The sequence below is a fragment of the Eucyclogobius newberryi genome, unplaced genomic scaffold, assembly GCF_026437365.1.
Source record: "Eucyclogobius newberryi isolate DKJ021-1_F unplaced genomic scaffold, fEucNew1.0.hap1 SCAF_20, whole genome shotgun sequence".
In the NCBI taxonomy this organism is placed as follows: Eukaryota; Metazoa; Chordata; class Actinopteri; order Gobiiformes; family Gobiidae; genus Eucyclogobius; species Eucyclogobius newberryi.
This window is the reverse complement of record NW_027315835.1, coordinates 30,033,993-30,055,322: the sequence shown is the minus strand read 5'-3', so window position 1 is coordinate 30,055,322 and position 21,330 is coordinate 30,033,993. Positions and strand designations below refer to the sequence as shown.

General features: G+C 46.7%; 1 protein-coding gene across 1 annotated transcript in view; it reads left to right on the top strand.

The window, feature by feature from the left end:
- dnah9 (dynein, axonemal, heavy chain 9) overlaps positions 1–21,330 on the top strand; it is a 649,263-nt gene that overhangs the window by 324,012 nt on the left and 303,921 nt on the right. The window contains exons 53-54 of the mRNA XM_072455799.1: positions 2,762–2,923; positions 9,218–9,451. Coding sequence (XP_072311900.1) covers positions 2,762–2,923; positions 9,218–9,451 — 396 coding nt within the window. The remainder of the gene's footprint in view (positions 1–2,761; positions 2,924–9,217; positions 9,452–21,330) is intronic.

Below are 21,330 nucleotides of genomic sequence, written 5' to 3'. Positions count from 1 at the left end.
CAGGACTAAAGCAGGACTAAAGCAGGACTAAAGCAGGACTAAAGCAGGACTAAAGCAGGACTAAAGCAGGACTAGAGCAGGACTAAAGCAGGTCTAAAGCAGGACTAAAACAGGACTAAAGCAGGTCTAAAGCAGGACTAAAGCAGGACTAAAGCAGGACTAAAGCAGGTCTAAACAGGACTAAAGCAGGTCTAAAGCAGGACTAAAGCAGGTCTAAAGCAGGTCTAAAGCAGGTCTAAAGCAGAACTAGAGCAGGACTAAAGCAGGTCTAAAGCAGGACTAAAGCAGGTCTAAAGCAGGTCTAAAGCAGGTCTAAAGCAGGACTAAAGCAGGTCTAAAGCAGGACTAAAGCAAGACTAAAGCAGGACTAAAGCAGGACTAAAGCAGGACTAAAGCAGGTCTAAAGCAGGTCTAAAGCAGGACTAAAGCAGGTCTAAAGCAGGACTAAAGCAGGACTAAAGCAGGACTAAAGCAGGACTAAAGCAGGTCTAAAGCAGGACTAAAGCAGGACTAAAGCAGGTCTAAAGCAGGTCTAAAGCGGGTCTAAAGCGGGACTAAAGCAAGACTAAAGCAGGTCTAAACAGGACTAAAGCAGGACTAAAGCAGGACTAAAGCAGGTCTAAAGCAGGTCTAAAGCAGGACTAAAGCAGGACTAAAGCAGGACTAAAGCAGGTCTAAAGCAGGACTAAAGCAGGTCTAAAGCAGGACTAAAGCAGGACTAAAGCAGGACTAAAGCAGGTCTAAAGCAGGATGGACAGATGAGGAGCACTAGGGTCTACTGATCAGGGTCATGACCTGTAACGTGTTTACTTGAGATTGAGAGTCAGTCATTTGTAATCATCAATGAGTCTTTTTACTGGAGCGGTTTCCAGCCGATCCTCCGTCAGTAAAAGTGTGTGTTTCATGTGCTCAGCCTTTGGAGGAAGAAATGAGACTATTTTTTTATTTGATTAAAAGTCTGTATTTCTTGAATATTGAAAGTTCCTTTATTTGCTTTTAATAAGAGAAAATACACAAACAGAATAGAAAATCATGATGGTCAATATAACGAGGGAAATTTATATTATATATATTTATTTTGTTGCCCAGCCCTATTTTCAAGCCAAATGATGTATCAATAGTATAAGAACATTTACCTAATTGATAATTATATAAGACTATATATATATTAAGCATTATAATTATATAATGCTTAATTATCTTGTTACTAGTCAGAAATATATCGAAACTTGTTAAATGTTCTCTGTCACAGAAGGAAATAAAACTAATCCAGTCAAAACTACAAACATCCAGATTAATATTCTGAAATCAGATCACTTTAATACATAGTTTAAACTAGAATATTCTTAAACCACATTTTCACACGGCTTTGACATTGTTGATCCTCAGCTTTTGATTAAAGTCCTAAAACAACATGGCATCGCTTTAAACTGGTTTAACAATTACCATATTTTCCGGACTATAAGTCGCACCAGCCAAAAAATGCATAATAGTGAAGATAAAACATATATAAATTGCACTGGAGGATGAATTGCGTTGCAAGTGTGAAAATAACAATTAATATCACATATAAGTTGCTCCAGAGTATAAATATAAGTATATTCGTATAAATATAAGTATAAGTCGCACCCCGGCCAAAACTATGAAAAAAGGTGCCACTTATAGTCTGGAAAATACGGTATCTGTTAAATGGATCACTATGTGTCGTCTTGGCAAAGGAAAACCCCAGGGCTTCATCTTAGGCCCTCTTTTATTCTCTGTTTTAACAACTGTTGATCTGTCAAATGTCAGTCATTACATTGATGCAGATGGTGTTCTGGACTCACTCTGAAGTTAAAACAAAAGCTGGTATTTTCTCCTGGACGTCCGTCGACAGAGAACTTCTCCCTGAATTAGATCTTTAATGCGTTTGTCACAAATTATAAATATCTTGAGTTCATTTTATACCAAGGGCCGTCTTTTTAAGAGCAAATAAAAACATTGTCTCATAAATTGAAGGTAAAATCTTGGAATAAAGCCTGTTTCACCTCGGGAGCTCGAAAATGTCTCATATCAGCCACGTTTATGGCTCTTTTAGATTATGGTGATGTTCTTTATATTAATGCGACCACAAAATGTCTTAAATCCCTGGACATATTACATCAGCGTGCTCTGAGATGAATAAGAGTTTGGGGCAGGCTCTCACCTCTGTGCCAGGGCCGGGGGCCTTCACCTCTGTGCCAGGGCCGGGGGCCTTCAACTCTGTGCCAGGGCCTGGGGCCTTCTACAGGTGCCAGGGCTGGGGGCCTTCTCCGGGGGCCAGGATGTTCATGCACTTATGATTTGAGTTGATACAGTGTTTTTGTCCTTCTTGTGTGCTCTGGTGCAGAGCGGCGGCTCACATCACATGTACATCCTGTCCCATGTAAGGACAGACTGGGGAAAGAGGGCGTTCTGATAAGCTGCTGCTGCAGCTTGGAACGCCCTTCAAACACACGTGAGGCCGGGAGAGCTGGGTTCAATTGTGGGTTTTCGTGTGATTTTAAAATGCAAAGAAAGAGTCTGTGTTTTCTTTGTCATGTTGGTGTAAACGCTCTCGTGTCACTCTTGTAAAAGAGGTTTCTATCTGAATGTTTTAACCTATTTAAATAAAGGTTAATTCAATCTTAGAAAAGATACATCCAGTTCTGGTGTTTAGAAAAAGTGTCGTCTCCTTTACAAAGATGTGTGATATCATTAGTACATAATGGTGACTCCCACTACTACGATGTGTGTCCTGCAGGTGGCGCTGTGCTTCTCCCCTGTGGGCAGTAAGCTCCGTGTGCGTGGTCGAAAGTTCCCCGCTGTGGTCAACTGTACGGCCATCGACTGGTTCCACGAGTGGCCCCAAGAAGCCCTGGAGTCGGTCAGTCTGAGGTTCCTCCAGGACCTGGACAGTATCCAGGTAAGTTTGGATCTGATTTATTTTAGATTAAAAAAGACATAAGAATGAACACAGTGAAACAGAACAAAACCAGCGAGAGAACAACAATCAAACCCATGAGACATCCATTTAGTCCATTTAGTCCATTTAGTCCATTTCGTCCATTTCGTCCATTTAGTCCATTGTCCAATCAAATCAAATTTGTCCAGTTTCAAATGAAGTCCAAATATATATATTTCAATTTTGCCAAAGTTCAATAAAATGGCGGTTCCGTCCTCGATTGTTGTGATATTTGTGTTAAATGTTAAAAACACACGTTTATATCGCACTTTTCTACCATCAAGCCACAATCACACACAATCACACACAATCACACACAATCACACACAATCACACACAATCACACACAGTCACACACAATCACACACAATCACACACAATCACACACAATCACACACAATCACACACACAATCACACACAATCACACACAGTCACACACAATCACACACAATCACACACAATCACACACAATCACACACACAATCACACACACAATCACACACAATCACACACACAATCACACACAATCACACACAATCACACACACAATCACACACAATCACACACAATCACACACAGTCACACACAGTCAACACAATCACACACAATCACACACAATCACACACAGTCACACACAATCACACACAATCACACACAGTCACACACAGTCACACACAATCACACACAATCACACACACAATCACACACACAATCACACACACAATCACACACACAATCACACACAATCACACACACAATCACACACAATCACACACAGTCACACACAATCACACACAATCACACACAATCACACACAATCACACACACAATCACACACAATCACACACACAATCACACACAATCACACACAATCACACACAATCACACACACAATCACACACACAGTCACACACAATCACACACAATCACACACAATCACACACAATCACACACAATCACACACAATCACACACAGTCACACACAATCACACACAATCACACACAGTCACACACAGTCACACACAATCACACACAATCACACACAATCACACACAATCACACACACAATCACACACACAGTCACACACAATCACACACAATCACACACAATCACACACAATCCCACACACAATCACACACAGTCACACACAGTCACACACAATCACACACACAATCACACACAATCACACACACAATCACACACAATCACACACACAATCACACACAATCACACACAATCACACACAATCACACACAGTCACACACAATCACACACAATCACACACAGTCACACACAATCACACACAATCACACACAATCCCACACACAATCACACACAGTCACACACACAATCACACACAATCACACACAATCACACACAATCACACACAGTCACACACAATCACACACAATCACACACAGTCACACACAATCACACACACAATCACACACACAATCACACACAATCACACACACAATCACACACAATCACACACAATCACACACAATCACACACAGTCACACACAATCACACACAATCACACACAGTCACACACAATCACACACAATCACACACAATCACACACAATCACACACACAATCACACACACAATCACACACAATCACACACACAATCACACACAATCACACACAATCACACACACAATCACACACAATCACACACAGTCACACACAGTCAACACAATCACACACAATCACACACAATCACACACAGTCACACACAATCACACACAATCACACACAGTCACACACAGTCACACACAATCACACACAATCACACACACAATCACACACACAATCACACACAATCACACACACAATCACACACAATCACACACACAATCACACACAATCACACACAGTCACACACAATCACACACAATCACACACAATCACACACACAATCACACACAATCACACACACAATCACACACAATCACACACACAGTCACACACAATCACACACAATCACACACAATCACACACAATCACACACAATCACACACAGTCACACACAATCACACACAATCACACACAGTCACACACAGTCACACACAATCACACACAATCACACACAATCACACACACAATCACACACACAGTCACACACAATCACACACAATCACACACAATCACACACAATCCCACACACAATCACACACAATCACACACAATCACACACAATCACACACACAATCACACACAATCACACACACAATCACACACAATCACACACACAATCACACACAATCACACACACAATCACACACAATCACACACAGTCACACACAATCACACACAATCACACACAGTCACACACAATCACACACAATCACACACAATCTCACACAATCACATCTGACCTGTGGGTCAGTGGATCTGACCGCTCTATCAGAGCTGACCTTCAGCCTCTATCACAGAGCTCCCGCTGTGTTGATGCTCAGACATGTCGAGCTGCTCTACTATGACATTAGAATAATTACCTTTTAAATATCAGTTTTACCCCAAAAGACGACAAACAAGACGCCGAGAGAGACGAGTAAACATGGACAACATAAGAATGTAACGTTTCTGTAGCTAAACAATCAAAGCTGATTTTAGCTATAATTAAGCTCATTCACCCACTGCAGGTCCCCCTCCGTCAGGCTCCTCCCACTCCCTGAATGTTCTTTTGCTGCAGCTGCTCCTCCATCCTCCTCTTGTAGCCGACCTTAGCCTGCCTGATCTTCCTCCTCAGCTCCTTCTGCACAGTCCTCAGCTCCTCCTTGTTCCCTGACCTGAAGGCTCTCTTCTTCTCCTTCAGCAGAGCCTTCAGTTCACGGTTAATCCATGGCTTGTTGTTTGGAAAACACAGCACCGTCCGGGAGGGAACAATGTTCTCAAAACAGAAGTTGATGTAGTCCGTGATGCACTCTGTGATGGTGTTGATGTCCTCCCCATGGTTGTAAAGCTCGGTCTCTCAGAGCCTCCTCGCTCTCAGCAGACCACATCCTCACCTCACGGGACACCACAGGCTGCCTGCGCACGATGGGTTCATACACAGGCCTCAGATGTACAAGGGTGTGGTCCGAGCTGCCCAGGGGAGGGAGGGGGGAGGAGCCTCCTGGTGTTGGTAAAAAACAAGTCCAGTGTTTTATTGTCTCTGGTGGGGCAGGTGACATACTGGGTGTATGTTGGCAGGACAGAAGAGGGAGAAGCGTGGTTAAAGTCACCAGAGACGAGGAAGAGAGCCTTTGGATGCTGTGTTTGCAGCCTACAAGTGCAGCAGAGCAGTGCTTCACAAACATTATCGGCATGAGCAGACGGGGCCACATACACAGCAATCACAACCACATGTGAGAACTCCCGGGGCAGATAGTATGGCCTCATGCCAACAGCCAACAGTTCAATGTCCTTGTTACACAGCTGCTGCTTTACTGTACAATAGTTAGAATTGCAGTATCTCCCATTTACAAACACAGCCAGGCCGCCTCCTCTCTTCTTACCGCACTCCCTCTTTCTGTCGCCTGTAGCAGATGAAAATTGTCCAAACCGACAATAGAATCCGGCATTTCTGGTGTTAACCAGGACTCTGTAAGGAGCATGACGCTGCTGTCCCTATAAATCCTCTGGGGCGGCACAAGGCTCGCTAGTTCCATCATCTTATTTTGGAGGGACCTGACGTTTCCCATGACGATGGCGGGAAGCTCCATGAGCTTCTCCTTTGTGTAACACGCGCCAGCCGAGGGGGCCGGGGGGGCCAAGGGGGCCGAGGGCTCAGAGCCGGCGCACATAGCAACGACAATGATGAAAACACGCAGTAATATCTGGAGCAAAGAAGATGCGCTTGCCTTTGTACTGGAGGTCTCCTTTAACCCTGGAAGTCTCCTTTATCCCTGGAGGTCTCCTTTAACCCTGGAGGTTTTGCAGTGGAGCTTTGGGTGCGTCAGGAGGTGCCACATTAGCGTTAGCTTCATTAGCTTTTCGGTTTGTAAAGGAGATTTTAAAGGCTCAGCAGTGCATTTATGATCATTATTAGGACTTATTAAAGTTTTATCTGGGGGCTGGAAAAATGCAAAAAATCCAGCAGTAAACTAGGACGGAGACTTAAGAGTGTTATTGGGAATTAGAACTCAGTGAGCTCTAATTTTGAGCTAAAACCCCGTGAACAAACATTGAAAGACGGCTCAGTAGCGCCACCTACCAATACCATTCACATGACTTCGTGCACCTCGTCGTTCTTTTGGCATCTCCTTCTACAATTTTCATTGAAAACACTTCACATTTCACAAAACTCACGAGCAATGAAGTGTTATACATTTGAATCTGATGCGTAGTATTTCATATACATTAACTGATGAATGTGGCACAGTGCAAAATACGACCGGAAATCTTTTTTGAAACATGTAGGATATGAAAGTATGTGTCCATACTTATTATTATTATGGCATTAACATCATCTGTGGAGAGGTGACACACCTTCATGCTTGTCACAGATTTTCTTTGTGTTTCAAACACTTAAATAAAGTGATTTAGCACTTGAATAAATACATAATACCTCACAGTGGGAGATGTTCACGGAGTAAAGCAGGTGGCATCAGGAAAGTGGCATGGTCTGATTTACCATGACTATGAGGACACTGGTCAAAAGGACACTGGTCAAAAGGACACGTCCTCTCCCTGAGCAGCCCGGTGCAGGAACGTGGGATTAACCCTGAGAGTGACACTCGTCTGGGCCACAATTGAAACGATGTCCTCCTGGAAATGTGCCCCGTCATCTGTAAATGTGCTGTGAGCGCTGGGACATCAGGGTTTCCTCTGGGGTTAAAGAAAGCACTGAATGGACTTTGAATTATGAGAATATTGAGGGATTTAGTTATGCTGATCAGCATTTTATGTGATTCAAACTATTTTTTATCATTCTGTTTTCATTCTCAGAAGCGCAAAATGTGTCTGAAAGGTAATATTAATGACATCGTTTGACTTTTTTCATTTGCCTAAATCACACTTGGATTTGGTTTTTCAACCCACAGAACATCTTTACTAGAATAGACTTTTATTTTCAACAAAGATTACAGAGGCAGACTTAGGTCCAATAGAACTAAGTCGTCAGCTCCTGTTACATCACTGTAGAAACAAAAAACTCACTTTAATGCTCCAATACTCAATGTCAAAGAACACTGAGATATGTAGAGGAAAAGGACACGGTGAAGTTTTACCCTCATTCTCTGGGGTTTAGTGGGGCAGGGTCACACATAATATACAACACCATATATACATATATATATATATATATATATATATATATATATACAAAGACAGCAAAACAAAGCTGTAATAAGTCGATGCTGAAAAAGCATATTACAACATTCAAAGTGCAAACCAAATATAACATAGATGATGAATAATAAATTAAAATATTGCTCTACAATTGTCCAACATCAAGAAACAAAAGTAACGGTCACTTGACAGACTCACTGACTTTGGAAAGAGGGGTGGGACAGGGCTGTGCTTGGTCCCCTCTGTTGTTCGCTTTGTACTTGGAACTTAGACAAATGGGCCAATGGTTGGACAATCAGAAACAATTCATGGTGTTGATGGGACAGAACCTCAAATTGCCTGCTGCAGATGATGTTCTATATCTATCCATCTGATGCTTTTCCTATATGATGTTGGTCCAATGTCTGGATACAAATTGAATGTACATAAAATGTCTGTCCTTTAGAAAGACTTACACATTTAAATGACAAATGAAATCTCTCAACTAAACAACAATCGACAAACTTAGAGGAAAACTTTACTCCTCTTTTCTCCACTATAAAGAAAGATCTTGAAAAATGTAATCTTATCCCAGACTGAAGTCTAAGTCAAGGAGTGAAACTATTAAGATGTTTTTGGTTTTCTATTAAAAACTCTCCCAATTTCCCCAACTGGCTGTTTTAAGATGTCACAATCTTAAACTGGTCGGCTTATGACCAAGGTTTTGTACCAATTGAACTGACCTGAAATTTAAGATCTGGATTAGAAGATATTACAACTGTAAAAGACGGATAAAGGCTGAGCAAAGCGGCGCCTCTAGCAGGAAAGTTACATCATGTACATTAGTGCAGCTTTGCAAAAACTGTATTGATGTCAAATGTTCTGTGTATTGTTCTGATCATTGTGCCGTAATGGACTGCTCACATATTCAAACGTGCACATGTGTAGTACCTTTTATATGGGGTGAAAAAGCATTCAAATTGCTTTACTTCCAGCCTGCAGTGAAGGAATCGGTGAGCAAATTCATGGCGTTCGTCCACACCAGCGTCAACCACACGTCCAAGCAGTATCTGGAGAGCGAGAGGCGCTACAACTACACCACGCCCAAGTCCTTCCTGGAGCAAATCAAACTGTACCGGAGCCTGCTGGGCCAGAAGAGCCGCGAGCTGAGCGCTAAGATGGAGCGCCTGGAGAACGGGCTGCAGAAGCTCAGCTCCACCTCTGCTCAGGTGACACTGTTCAAGCTCTATCCATATTCTCTACTCTTTTTCCTCATGTGCTTCAAACATGATCCATACATCGGCCGTAAACACAACGTGCTGCGCCAACTCTTTCTTTCTTTATTTCATGTAATGTAATGAAGATGATGACAATCTCAAAGTCCCATCCCCTGGTGCATTATCCACCCCCTCATTCTGTCCCTGGACTGTCCAAACATCAGTCCAGCAGAGCTTCTGTGAGGCCTGACGTCTTCTCCTCACTCAGGGTCACTGCAGTTAATTGTGTTGTATCAGAGTGTGGTAGTACGAGTGTTCCCGTCCCTGTCTAATGACTGACACGGCCCTGTCAGCTCAGGTGTGGACACAATGAAAAGCAATTTAGAGGAGAGGAGAGAGAGGCCGATGTGAGAGGCCGATGTGAGAGGCCGATGTGAGAGGCTGGTGTGAGAGGCTGAGGCTGGAGAGAGAGGCTGGTGGACATGGGTCAGCTGATGTTCTGCTCTGGGTCCCACACCATCACTCACTGTTAAGATTTAGCTTGTATCAGAAGCTTCCATAGAATAATGTCGGTCGACACAGATCAGAGGCCAGGACGAGATGAGATGGATTTAGTTCTGGTTTAGTTTAGGTTTAGCACAGTTTTATAGCTGTTTTAGACTATGGGAGGGGCACCTGAGAAAAATACAGTTAAATATCCTGATTTTATTTTTTGTTTTTGAATGTGCACTGATCTTTTTCTGCCTCTGAAAGTGAAGAGTGTTCTGAGGGCGCTTCTTTCACAATGAACATTCAGAGCTCTACATAAAGATGAAACTGACCTCATGGAAAAGAGTCTTGTGACTTTGAACAATATTTCAAGAGGAAAAGGACAGATCACTTATAGGGAGTTTAAAAAACACTCTTAATAGAAGAACTCTTATAAACAAAACTCTTATAAACAAAAACTCCTATAGACAGAACCTCTCTTTTCTTAATAAGGAATGGAGGGGAAAAATAAAGATAAAATAAAATAAAAACAGCGTAAGACAAAATAATACTAATAATAATGGTAAAATAAACACTCTATTTACATCAGTTATATGCACATGAATGTGACATTATTGCATTTGAGTACGACAGTATTGCACATGAATATGTAAGTGTTTGTTATAAAGTCTGACAGCAGCAGAAGGAAAGACTGCGAAACGTCTCCGTCACACAGCGAGGGTGGATCAGTCTCTCACTGAAGCTGCTCTCCAGAGTGGACAGAGTGTCCTGCAGGGGACAGAGTGTCCTGCAGGGGACAGAGTGTCCTGCAGGGGGCGACACTCATGGTCCAGCATAGATGTGAATTCAGCCAGGACCCTTCTGTCCCCCACCTCCTGCACCGAGTCCAGAGCACAGCCCAGGACTCGGCCCATGATGCTGCTGCTCCAGCAGACCACACCTACAGGAGCTGATGCACCACAGAGTCAGAGAAGGTCTTCAGGAGTGGCCCTGTCAGGAGCGGCCCTGTAAGGAGTGGACCTGTCAGGAGCGGCCCTGTCACTCCAAAAGACCTGAGTCTCCTCAGGAGGTGGAGTCCACTCTGGCTCTTCCTGTACAGTCTGTGTTATGAGTCCAGTTTGTGGTTCAGATGAACACCAGGTCCTTGTATGAGTCACTCTCTCAATGTCCCGTCCCTGAATGTTCACTGGTGAGGGGGGCGTGGCCTGTCCCGTCCCTGGATGTTCACTGGTGAAGGGGGCGTGGCCTCTGTGGAAGTCCACCACCATCTCACCAGCTCCAGTGTCTTCATCAGGACGTGAGAGCCACCGGCCTGAAGCTGTTGAGGTCTTTGGTGCGGGGTGTCTTGGGCACGGGTACCAGACAGGAGGTCTTCAGACCTGTGGTACCAGCCTCATCGATTGATCAAATCTCAGGAAGTGAGAATTAAGCTCATTCACCGTCCGGGAGGGAACAGTGTTCTCAAAGCAGAAGTTGATGTAGTCCTTGATGCACTCTGTGATGGTGTTGATGTCCCCCCCATGTGGGCCATAAAGCTCATTTTATTTTGAAGGGACCTCACGTTACCCATGACTACGGCGGAAACCGGCTTCCTGTGGCGCCCTCGCTTTTCCCAGAGTGTGCGTCCCGCTCTCCGGCACCTCTGTGTTTTCCTTAGAATGTCCGCCGGATAATGTGACGATCTCCGGGTAAGACGACGGCTCTCCGCAGCTTCATGAGTTCCTCCTTTGTGTAAACACGCATCGGCCGGGGGGCTCGGGGGGCTCGGAGCCAACGCACATCACGACAAAAACACGCAATAATCCAGCCGAACAAAGTCGAAACAAGTTGAATTAAATCGGTTCCAGCGCGTGTCCAGATCGTACAAGTAAAGTCGAAAAAAAAGCACAAAAAGTGTGAAAAAAGTGTGAGAAAAGAGCGAAGTGTTGCAGCAGGCAGGGGGCGGGGCCAGCGCCTTTATGATAAACGACATGACATTTTGATATGACATATCAAAATGCAGATGTGTTGACCTGTTAAGTATGATATATTTTTAATTGTCCTCATGAAATACAATTCTATTTCAAATGTTTTTTCTAAAATTCTGTCAGAAACATTTCATCTTGACTCACTGTTTGAGTTTTCCTTTCTACAGAAAAAGTCCCACAGTGATATATGGCCTTCCCTGAGCTGGAGAGCTTGACCTCATTACTTTGTAGACGGTGGACTTGGCCTTCTGCAGATCCTCGTCATGCTTGGACTCTTGACGTTTGGCCCCTGCTCTTGTCCACTTGGCCCTCTGGCCCTCTGGCCCTCGGGCCGCCTCTCGGCCCACGTTGTGCTCTGATCGGCTCGTGTTTGATCTCAAATGTGTGACAGATGCACCAGCCTTTATTTTATCTCTCCACTTTCCTGCTCTGTATTCACTGCTTCAGACTCACACGACTTTTCATTTGTGATACGGATCCTCAAGATTTCTATGAATGTATTTTGTCCGTTGTATCGTTTCAGTCCAGACATATTTGACATATTCTGCTTTGTTTTCATGTGTGTTTGCTTCACAGAGAAGAGAAGAGATGAAACACACATGTGCAGATGAAACACACATGTGCAGATGAAACACACATGTGCAGATGAAACACACATGTGTAGATGAAACACACGTGTGTAGATGAAACACACATGTGTAGATGAAACACACATGTGTAGATGAAACACACGTGTGCAGATGAAACACACATGTGCAGATGAAACACACGTGTGCAGATGAAACACACGTGTGCAGATGAAACACACGTGTGTAGATGAAACACACGTGTGTAGATGAAACACACGTGTGTAGATGAAACACACGTGTGTAGATGAAACACACGTGTGTAGATGAAACACACATGCTGCTGCTGCTGCTGCTGCTGCTGCTGCTGCTGCTGCTGCTGCTGCTGCTGCTGCTGCTGCTGCTGCTGCTGCTGCTGCTGCTGCTGCTCCCACACACATTTGGACACTCTCAAACTGTCTGAAGCTGTAGTTTGTTCTAGGGCTGCACTGGGTCAGTAATAAACACTATTATAGATGGTGATCCAGGAGGAGCCATTATGGGAAGGGTATAAATGCCGTGATAAAAGCCGTGATTTTAGCAGAAATAAAGACGAGGTTTTTAATATTTAGGGACAGTCATCATTATGTTCTCAGTCAAGTCAGTCTATCAAGTGACACTGGATAGAAATTCACTTTCGCTGCCATGACCAGGACACAGAAAAGGGGCGTGGCTGAGTCAAAACAGTTACACAAAAGCCCACAATAGATGTCAAACTTTATAATGCTAGTTTTTAGAACAGGGGCAAACTCATTTTGGAACGCAGGCCGAATTTCGATGTTCAGGATGGGTCGCAGACTTAACATAACATAAAATGTATATGTAAATAGTTATATACAGCCTAGTAATAGTTCTCTGTAGACGCTGTTGCACAAATCATGGGCAGGTGAAAGACTGAGTCCATATTCATGCATCAGCATCAGCAGCAGGAACATGGACTTATGATATGATGTAGATGTCACATGCTGCTGTTGCTGCTCAAACGCAATATGAGTTCAGTATTTTCATAGTTTAAGATGCTATGAGTGAAAGTTATGTTTGTAGTCACATTAATGCTCTGGTTTGGATGTTTTCCTCACAGAGCATCATCACAGAAGATTGTTTTCTAGTTATTAGCTCCACATTAGCTCCACATTAGCTCCACTTTTAGCACAGCTCTAACGTCCACAAACCGTCTCTTCGTCCACGTGTTTCCCAAAAACACACGTCTCTTTCCTCGCTCAGACTTCTGCTGACGCCGCTGAAGGCTGCCTCTGCGTTTCAGTGCGCTTTGTTTTGTCTGTTTTAGTTCGTAAATTGTGTGTCCGCGAGCTCTTACGCCTGTGAAGAGCTAACAACCCACGGAACAGTTTCAGTTTTTACCTTCTGTTGCAGAATTAGCTCTTCTTTTGGCTAAAAGTGTGAGCCGCCGCAGAAGAGGAAAGCGAGCCGGTGCACTTCTGCGCCTTTGGAAACGCAGCACACGTATGCCTTACCTGGGATTTTCCTCTCTAACGTGAACTCCCCACCCAACAAACTGGACAAACTGGCGGTGCTGATGAGACGAAACCGAGACTTTTCTTCATCTCCTGTTTTGTGGCCGTCCCGTACTGCGCCGTGGAGCTGGAGGGCTTCCAGCTGCCCCGCTCTGACCGGCTTAGAGCTCTCACCGGAAAACAACGAGGCAGCGGGGTCTGTTTCTACATTAAAAAGGCCTGGTCTTCAGACGTGACAGTGATCTCCAAACACTGCTCTCCTGATCTGGAATATCTCTTCATCAACTGCGAACCATTCTACTCTCCACATGAGTTTGCCTCATTCATCCTGGCCTCTGTTTACATCCCGCCGAGTGCAAACGTGCAGGATGCGCAGCGCCCGCTCACCAGGTTCTGAGCGTGGAGCCGACCTTCCCTGACTCCTTGTGTTTTATCCCGGGCGATTTTAACAAGGGGAATCTCAGCCACGACTACCAAAGTACAGTTTATTAAAGTCCCGGCCAGAGAGCAGAACACGCTGGATCACTGCTACACAACAGTCAGCCACGCCTTCCACGCCGTGGGCGGAGCCACGCTGGTGAACCACACGCTGGGCAGGTGTGGTTCACCTGATCCCCACGTACAGACTGAGGCTGAAGCTCTGCAAACCTGTAGTGAGGACTTCTGAGAGGTGGACCAATGAGGCAGAGGAGGAGGAGCTACGTGTGTGTTTGGACGTTACAGACTGGGAGGAGCTAAACGGACACTGTGACATCATACATTCGATTCTGTGAGGACAGCATTAAACATCTCACACCAAAGTCACCTTCAACAATGACAAACTCTGGTTCAGACTTAAACTGAAGCTGAGGCAGAAGGAGGCGGAGCACAGGGGCGGAGCTAGAGCGCTCTACAAAGATGCAAACTATGGATTTAGCAGGATGTGTCGAGAGCTAGATTTCAGTACAATACACGTCTGAAGCAGCAGTTCTCCAACAACAACCCCGCCTCTGTGTGGAGTGGCCCCGCCTCTGTGTGGAGTGGCCCCGCCTCTGTGTGAAGTGGCCCCGCCTCTGTGTGGAGTGGCCCCGCCTCTGTGTGGAGTGGCCCCGCCTCTGTGTGGAGTGGCCCAGCCTCTGTGTGGAGTGGCCCCGCCTCTGTGTGAAGTGGCCCCGCCTCTGTGTGAAGTGGCCCCGCCTCTGTGTGGAGTGGCCCCGCCTCTGTGTGGAGTGGCCCCGCCTCTGTGTGGAGTGGCCCCGCCTCTGTGTGAAGTGGCCCCGCCTCTGTGTGGAGTGGCCCCGCCTCTGTGTGGAGTGGCCCCGCCTCTGTGTGGAGTGGCCCCGCCTCTGTGTGGAGTGGCCCCGCCTCTGTGTGAAGTGGCCCCGCCTCTGTGTGGAGTGGCCCCGCCTCTGTGTGGAGTGGCCCCGCCTCTGTGTGGCCTCCTGCCTGAGGGGAGTGGCCTCCTGCCTGAGGGGAGTGGCCTCCTGCCTGAAGGGAGTGGCCTCCTGCCTGAGGGGAGTGGCCTCCTGCCTGAAGGGAGTGGCCTCCTGCCTGAGGGGAGTGGCCTCCTGCCTGAGGGGAGTGGGCTCCGGCTTCTCACCAACTACAAGCCCAGAGCCCCCCCCCCTTCCGCAGACGACCGAGAACTGAAAACTGGCCCAGCAACTCTTTAGCGCTGACGTCTGTAGTCATGAAGTCATTTGAGCGCCTGGTCCTTCCCCACCTCAAGTCCCACACCTCCCCCCTACTGGACACCCTGCTGGACCCCCTGCTGGACCCCCTGCAGTTCACCTACAGAGCCAACAGGTCTGTGGACGATGCCATCAACCTGGCTCTCCACTTCACCTGCAGCACCTGGACTCCTCGGGAACCTACACCAGGATCCTGTTTGTGGACTTCAGCTCTGCATCAACACCACCTCCTGCTCTGCTCCAGGACAAGCTCTCCCAGCGCAACGTGCCTGACTCCACCTGCAGGGGGAGCACTGACTCCACCTGCAGGGGGAGCACTGACTCCACCTGCAGGAAGAGCACTGATTTCCTGAAGGATTGGACTCAGTGGCTGCGGCTGGTGAAGAATGTCTCAGACACACGGACTATCAGCACAGGAGCTCCACAGGGCTGTGTACTTTCTCCCCTGCTCTTCTCCCTGTACACAACCCTTGGCTGCAGACTTCCATATCTGCAGGACCAGTTATGTCTCCAGGGCTCCGGGACGTGCAGTTCGGATCACAGCCGACCCTTCTCACCCTGGACAACGTTATTGACTAATTGAGCCACTCCCCTCAGGCAGGAGGCCACTCCCCTCAGGCAGGAGGCCACTCCCCTCAGGCAGGAGGCTCCAGAACCTCCTCCACTAGAACAGTTTCTTTCCCTCTGCTGTTGGATCATGAACACTTCTTAAACACTGTCACTTTAACCATAATTTAATCTCTCACTGTCACTTTGTACACTACATATGTAAATTCAACTGTAAATGTTGTGTACATAGTAAGCCTATTTTTATTCCTCTTTTAGACTTATATATGTTGTTTTATCATTGTTCATTGTTTTATGTTGCACCGAATCACTGAAACAAGTTTCTATGTATGTATGTCTGCACATAGAAATGCTTCAGCAGCACGGCAGAGCTGAGCAGCGTTGGGGTGGTGCAGTGGCTGCAAAGGATTGTGGGACTTGCTTTTCAGGCGAGAAAAAACACAAATATAAACATAAATTAGAAATATATTGCAGGCCAAATTAAAACATCTGGGGAGCTGGGTACGGCCCGCGGTCCTTATATTTGACACCCCGGTTTTGGACCGATTGCCAAAGCAGTTTATCTGTAGTTTATCTGTAGTTTATCCGTAGTTTTTCCTGTAGTTTATCTCCGCTGTTACACATCAATCCCAAACATCATCAAGCACACTTTCTCCATGGAGTAACTTGAGTGCAGCTTGGAAAAGGCCGGCTGACGCTCCTCGAGGCTCATTGTGATGGACACCGGCCTTTGTCCGAGCCACAGCTGCCACAGACAGGAGGAGGAGTGTCGGTGCCATCATCACACACTCTGCTCCATGGGATTCCCTTCTCTAACAGTCTAAACGTGTCACTTTGCACACAATCAAGAATCGTAGGTCATTGTGGATCACTTGGCAGCATGCCCGCCTTTACAGGCTCGTGGACCCGGGCGTCTGGGCAGCCCCTGTTTTACTTATTCATCCCTTACTCCCTCTTGGGACATTTATTGCTGAACTGAATCCTGGTCATACACAGTTTGGTTCACAACAATGTTTTATGCATAAGCCATCTTCCATTCAACCTGGGCCACCGCTCACCACCAGATAAACAATGTCAGCCCCACACAGTCGCAAGCTCCAGGATCCGGCTGGTAACTGGAATAAGAGGAGACTGCAGTCCTAATACAAGCACATGGCCACATCAGCGCAATCTACTGTGCGTCTCAGAGGACCAGAGAGAATCTATGGAGGAAGGAGTGTCAGTGCGATTTTCCTCAATAATCCGCTTCCCTGGCCTCGGGCTCTCGATCCTTTTAAAGTTTGCACAAAAACATGGGCTAATACACAGCACTGGTTTATGGGCTTGTGGAGCCGTGTGTAACCGGGCCAGTGGCAGCTTGTCTAGCACAGACTTTCCTAAACATCCTCTGGCTGCAGGGTGGATGCAGTACTCCAGACTCTGAGCCCGGGGCCCCTGAGACTGACAATGCTTTGGCTGGTTCTGCAGAGAGAAGTCATTTTCATCAGAGACTACCTGTCTCTGCGTGTTGGACTGCATTATACACTTTTAGAGATGCAAACAGAACGGTGTGAAAGGAGGCTCCGTGTCAGTCGTCTCAGGTACATGTGACAGTAAAGGGACAGGGACAGGGACAGGGTCATCCTGGAAGGAGACTGCTGGAGGATTCACGGGAGTCGAAAACTAGAGGCGGGAGGACAGGTTTTTTTATCTGAGATGTGAGATACCAGAGCTCACACAAAAGGGCACAGCGCCTGTGACTGTCTGGTCATCAGTTCCAACATGGCTGCTCTCTCAAGTAGAAGTGGACTGGTCAGTGAAAGAAAGCCGTTGTTGATGTCATGAGAGAGACTGTGTAGGTCACTTTGGATACTTATCTTCTGGTCTTCACTGATAGATATGTGGATATGTGGAGTTCACATCCCGGCACTGTCCGTGGGTCATGAATGTTCTAAAACTGTGAATCTGGAACAGTAACACAGAGTGATATAGGACCCTGTCGTCCGTCATCAACTCTAGAACGTGAACAAAAAAAGCACAAATATATGTGTAGTTGTCTAATGTCATGCCAAGCCCTGGCCACACCCTCTGAATCTTAAAAAACAATAGTGCTCTTGCCGCTTATGTTTATGATCAATGCTGAATGTTTTATAGAACAATGAATGAATTGTGTTTATCAGGGATCTTTGTTTCAGAATCAGAATCAAAAAAGTTTTATTTCCACTGTCAATGAACAGAATTCACAAACATAAGAACTTGTCCTGGTGCAACATAAAAAAATGAACAATGAAAAAACTACCTATTATGTCAAACAGAAAAACTATTTAAATCTGCTGTAGGATAAGAAATAGAAAAAAATGTACATTTGTATTGCAGAAAGTGACAGTGAGTGATTCAATGATGGATAAAGTGACAGTGTTTAAGAAGTGTTCATGATCCAACAGCGGAGGGAAAGAAACTGTTCTAGTGGAGGAGGTTCTGGAGCCTCCTGCCTGAGGGGAGTGGCCTCCTGCCTGAGGGGAGTGGCCTCCTGCCTGAGGGGAGTGGCCTCCTGCCTGAGGGGAGTGGCCTCCTGCCTGAGGGGAGTGGCTCAAAGGGTCGGCTGTGATCCGACCTGTTTGTCCCAGAGTCTTGTGAGGCAAGTGAAAATATAAGATTAAAATGACAGGTGCAGGTCCTGACAGGTGCAGCTCCTGCAGAGATGGACGTTTGACATGAGAAGGATTTATACATGAAAGAAAAGGTCGTTGCAGCTCATCACAGATTTCCCCCTGGGGCACAATGACTATGATAAAAAACATTTTCGTTTTAATCCCAAAAACACAGCCAGATGTCTTTCTGTTGCATGAATGAATCTATACTTAGTCACCATGGCGATATGAGGCAAACTGCAGGCTAAGTATAGCCCTAGCTTTGATTCAAACCCCTTCTCCCTGCTGCATTGAGCTTCGCCGCTGTATTAAAGCCGCTGCATGTTTTCCGCTGCTCCAAACGTATTGAGTTTCCTCCGTGTCTCGCTCCAATTAGGCGGATACCTCCTGCCTGCCTATTCATCTTGCTGATGGCTCACTTGGTACTTGTCTACTGCAGGAATGCTCGTCCAAGCCCCAAAGAGCTGTCTTCCCCCAGGCCTGATTTCCTCTTTGTTAATTAGCTGAAAGACAGGCGCGGAGCAGAGTCGGGTTTTATTTCCCTGGTGTAACGTTTTGATGGAGCGGGCGGGCGCGTCGCGGGCTGTTTGTTGGCGAGTTATGAGGAGATGGGCGCCTTTAATTCCTGGGTTTATGAGCGCCCTTGGTCTGTTCTCTCATAACCACCACTGCTAATATTGTTTTTATTTTGTACGCTCCATCCACACTGCAAAAAGGAAGCATCTGCTTGAATTCAGAATGGTGTCTTCAGATTTTAGACTTGGCTGATACATGGTCCAGGTGAAGTCATAACCTTCTGAAGGGCCTTTAGTTTTAAATACGAGCTGAGTTTAAATCTACTCTTTAAAGAACTCCAAGTAGTTTGCAGTTCTTATTTCACATCACATCATCCCATATGGTTTTATTTCCACTGAGATCATTTCAACAGAAGCACATTCAAACATAAGAACATTGTTTTAGGGGGGCTTTGGTTTTCAGGTTTTATATTTGAGACAGTTTCTTCTGGTGTTCACTATCAACGCTGAATCCAGTTGGTCTGATCATGTTTAGTGTTCCATGTTTGGATGAATGAAAGGGGCATAACTGAGTGATCGAGGCACATTTACACAGAACCACATTGTTGTAAATGCATTGCTTTTTTTAGATGGTAAAAAGCTGCTGATGTCATTGACTAGACGTGGCTGTTGAAGTCCATTATTACCCCCAGATTTATCACTTAGTTTGTAGGTTTTAGAGCGAGACTCTGGAGGTGACGCTAACACTTTCTCTTTGTCTGAGTTCAGCTGGAGAAAGTTGTTTTGCCTCCACACACTGACTCTGGCACCAGCAGGAGGCCCTCTGGCACCAGCAGGAGGCCCTCTGGCACCAGCAGGAGGCCCTCTGGCACCAGCAGGAGGCCCTCTGGCACCAGCAGGAGGCCCTCTGGCACCAGCAGGAGGCCCTCTGGCTTCCTAATAAACTTGTAATATTGACTTTTAGAGCTCTGAATAGAGAATGGCTTCAGTTTATCGCTGACGTGTCCCCAAGACCCTCCACCTGCTCCCCAAGACCCTCCACCTGCTCCCCAAGACCCTCCACCTGCTCCCAAAGACCCTCCACCTGCTCCCCAAGACCCTCCACCTGCTCCCAAAGACCCTCCACCTTCTCCCAAAGACCCTCCACCTGCTCCCCAAGACCCTCCACCTTCTCCCAAAGACCCTCCACCTGCTCCCAAAGACCCTCCACCTGCTCCCAAAGACCCTCCACCTGCTCCCCAAGACCCTCCACCTGCTCCCAAAGACCCTCCACCTGCTCCCCAAGACCCTCCACCTGCTCCCCAAGACCCTCCACCTGCTCCCAAAGACCCTCCACCTTCTCCCAAAGACCCTCCACCTGCTCCCCAAGACCCTCCACCTGCTCCCCAAGACCCTCCACCTGCTCCCAAAGACCCTCCACCTGCTCCCCAAGACCCTCCACCTGCTCCCCAAGACCCTCCACCTGCTCCCAAAGACCCTCCACCTGCTCCCCAAGACCCTCCACCTGCTCCCCAAGACCCTCCACCTGCTCCCCAAGACCCTCCACCTGCTCCCCAAGACCCTCCACCTTCTCCCAAAGACCCTCCACCTGCTGCCCAAGACCCTCCACCTGCTCCCAAAGACCCTCCACCTTCTCCCAAAGACCCTCCACCTGCTCCCCAAGACCCTCCACCTGCTCCCAAAGACCCTCCACCTGCTCCCCAAGACCCTCCACCTGCTCCCAAAGACCCTCCACCTGCTCCCAAAGACCCTCCACCTGCTCCCCAAGACCCTCCACCTGCTCCCCAAGACCCTCCACCTGCTCCCAAAGACCCTCCACCTGCTCCCCAAGACCCTCCACCTGCTCCCAAAGACCCTCCACCTGATCCCAAAGACCCTCCACCTGCTCCCAAAGACCCTCCACCTTCTCCCAAAGACCCTCCACCTGCTCCCAAAGACCCTCCACCTGCTCCCAAAGACCCTCCACCTTCTCC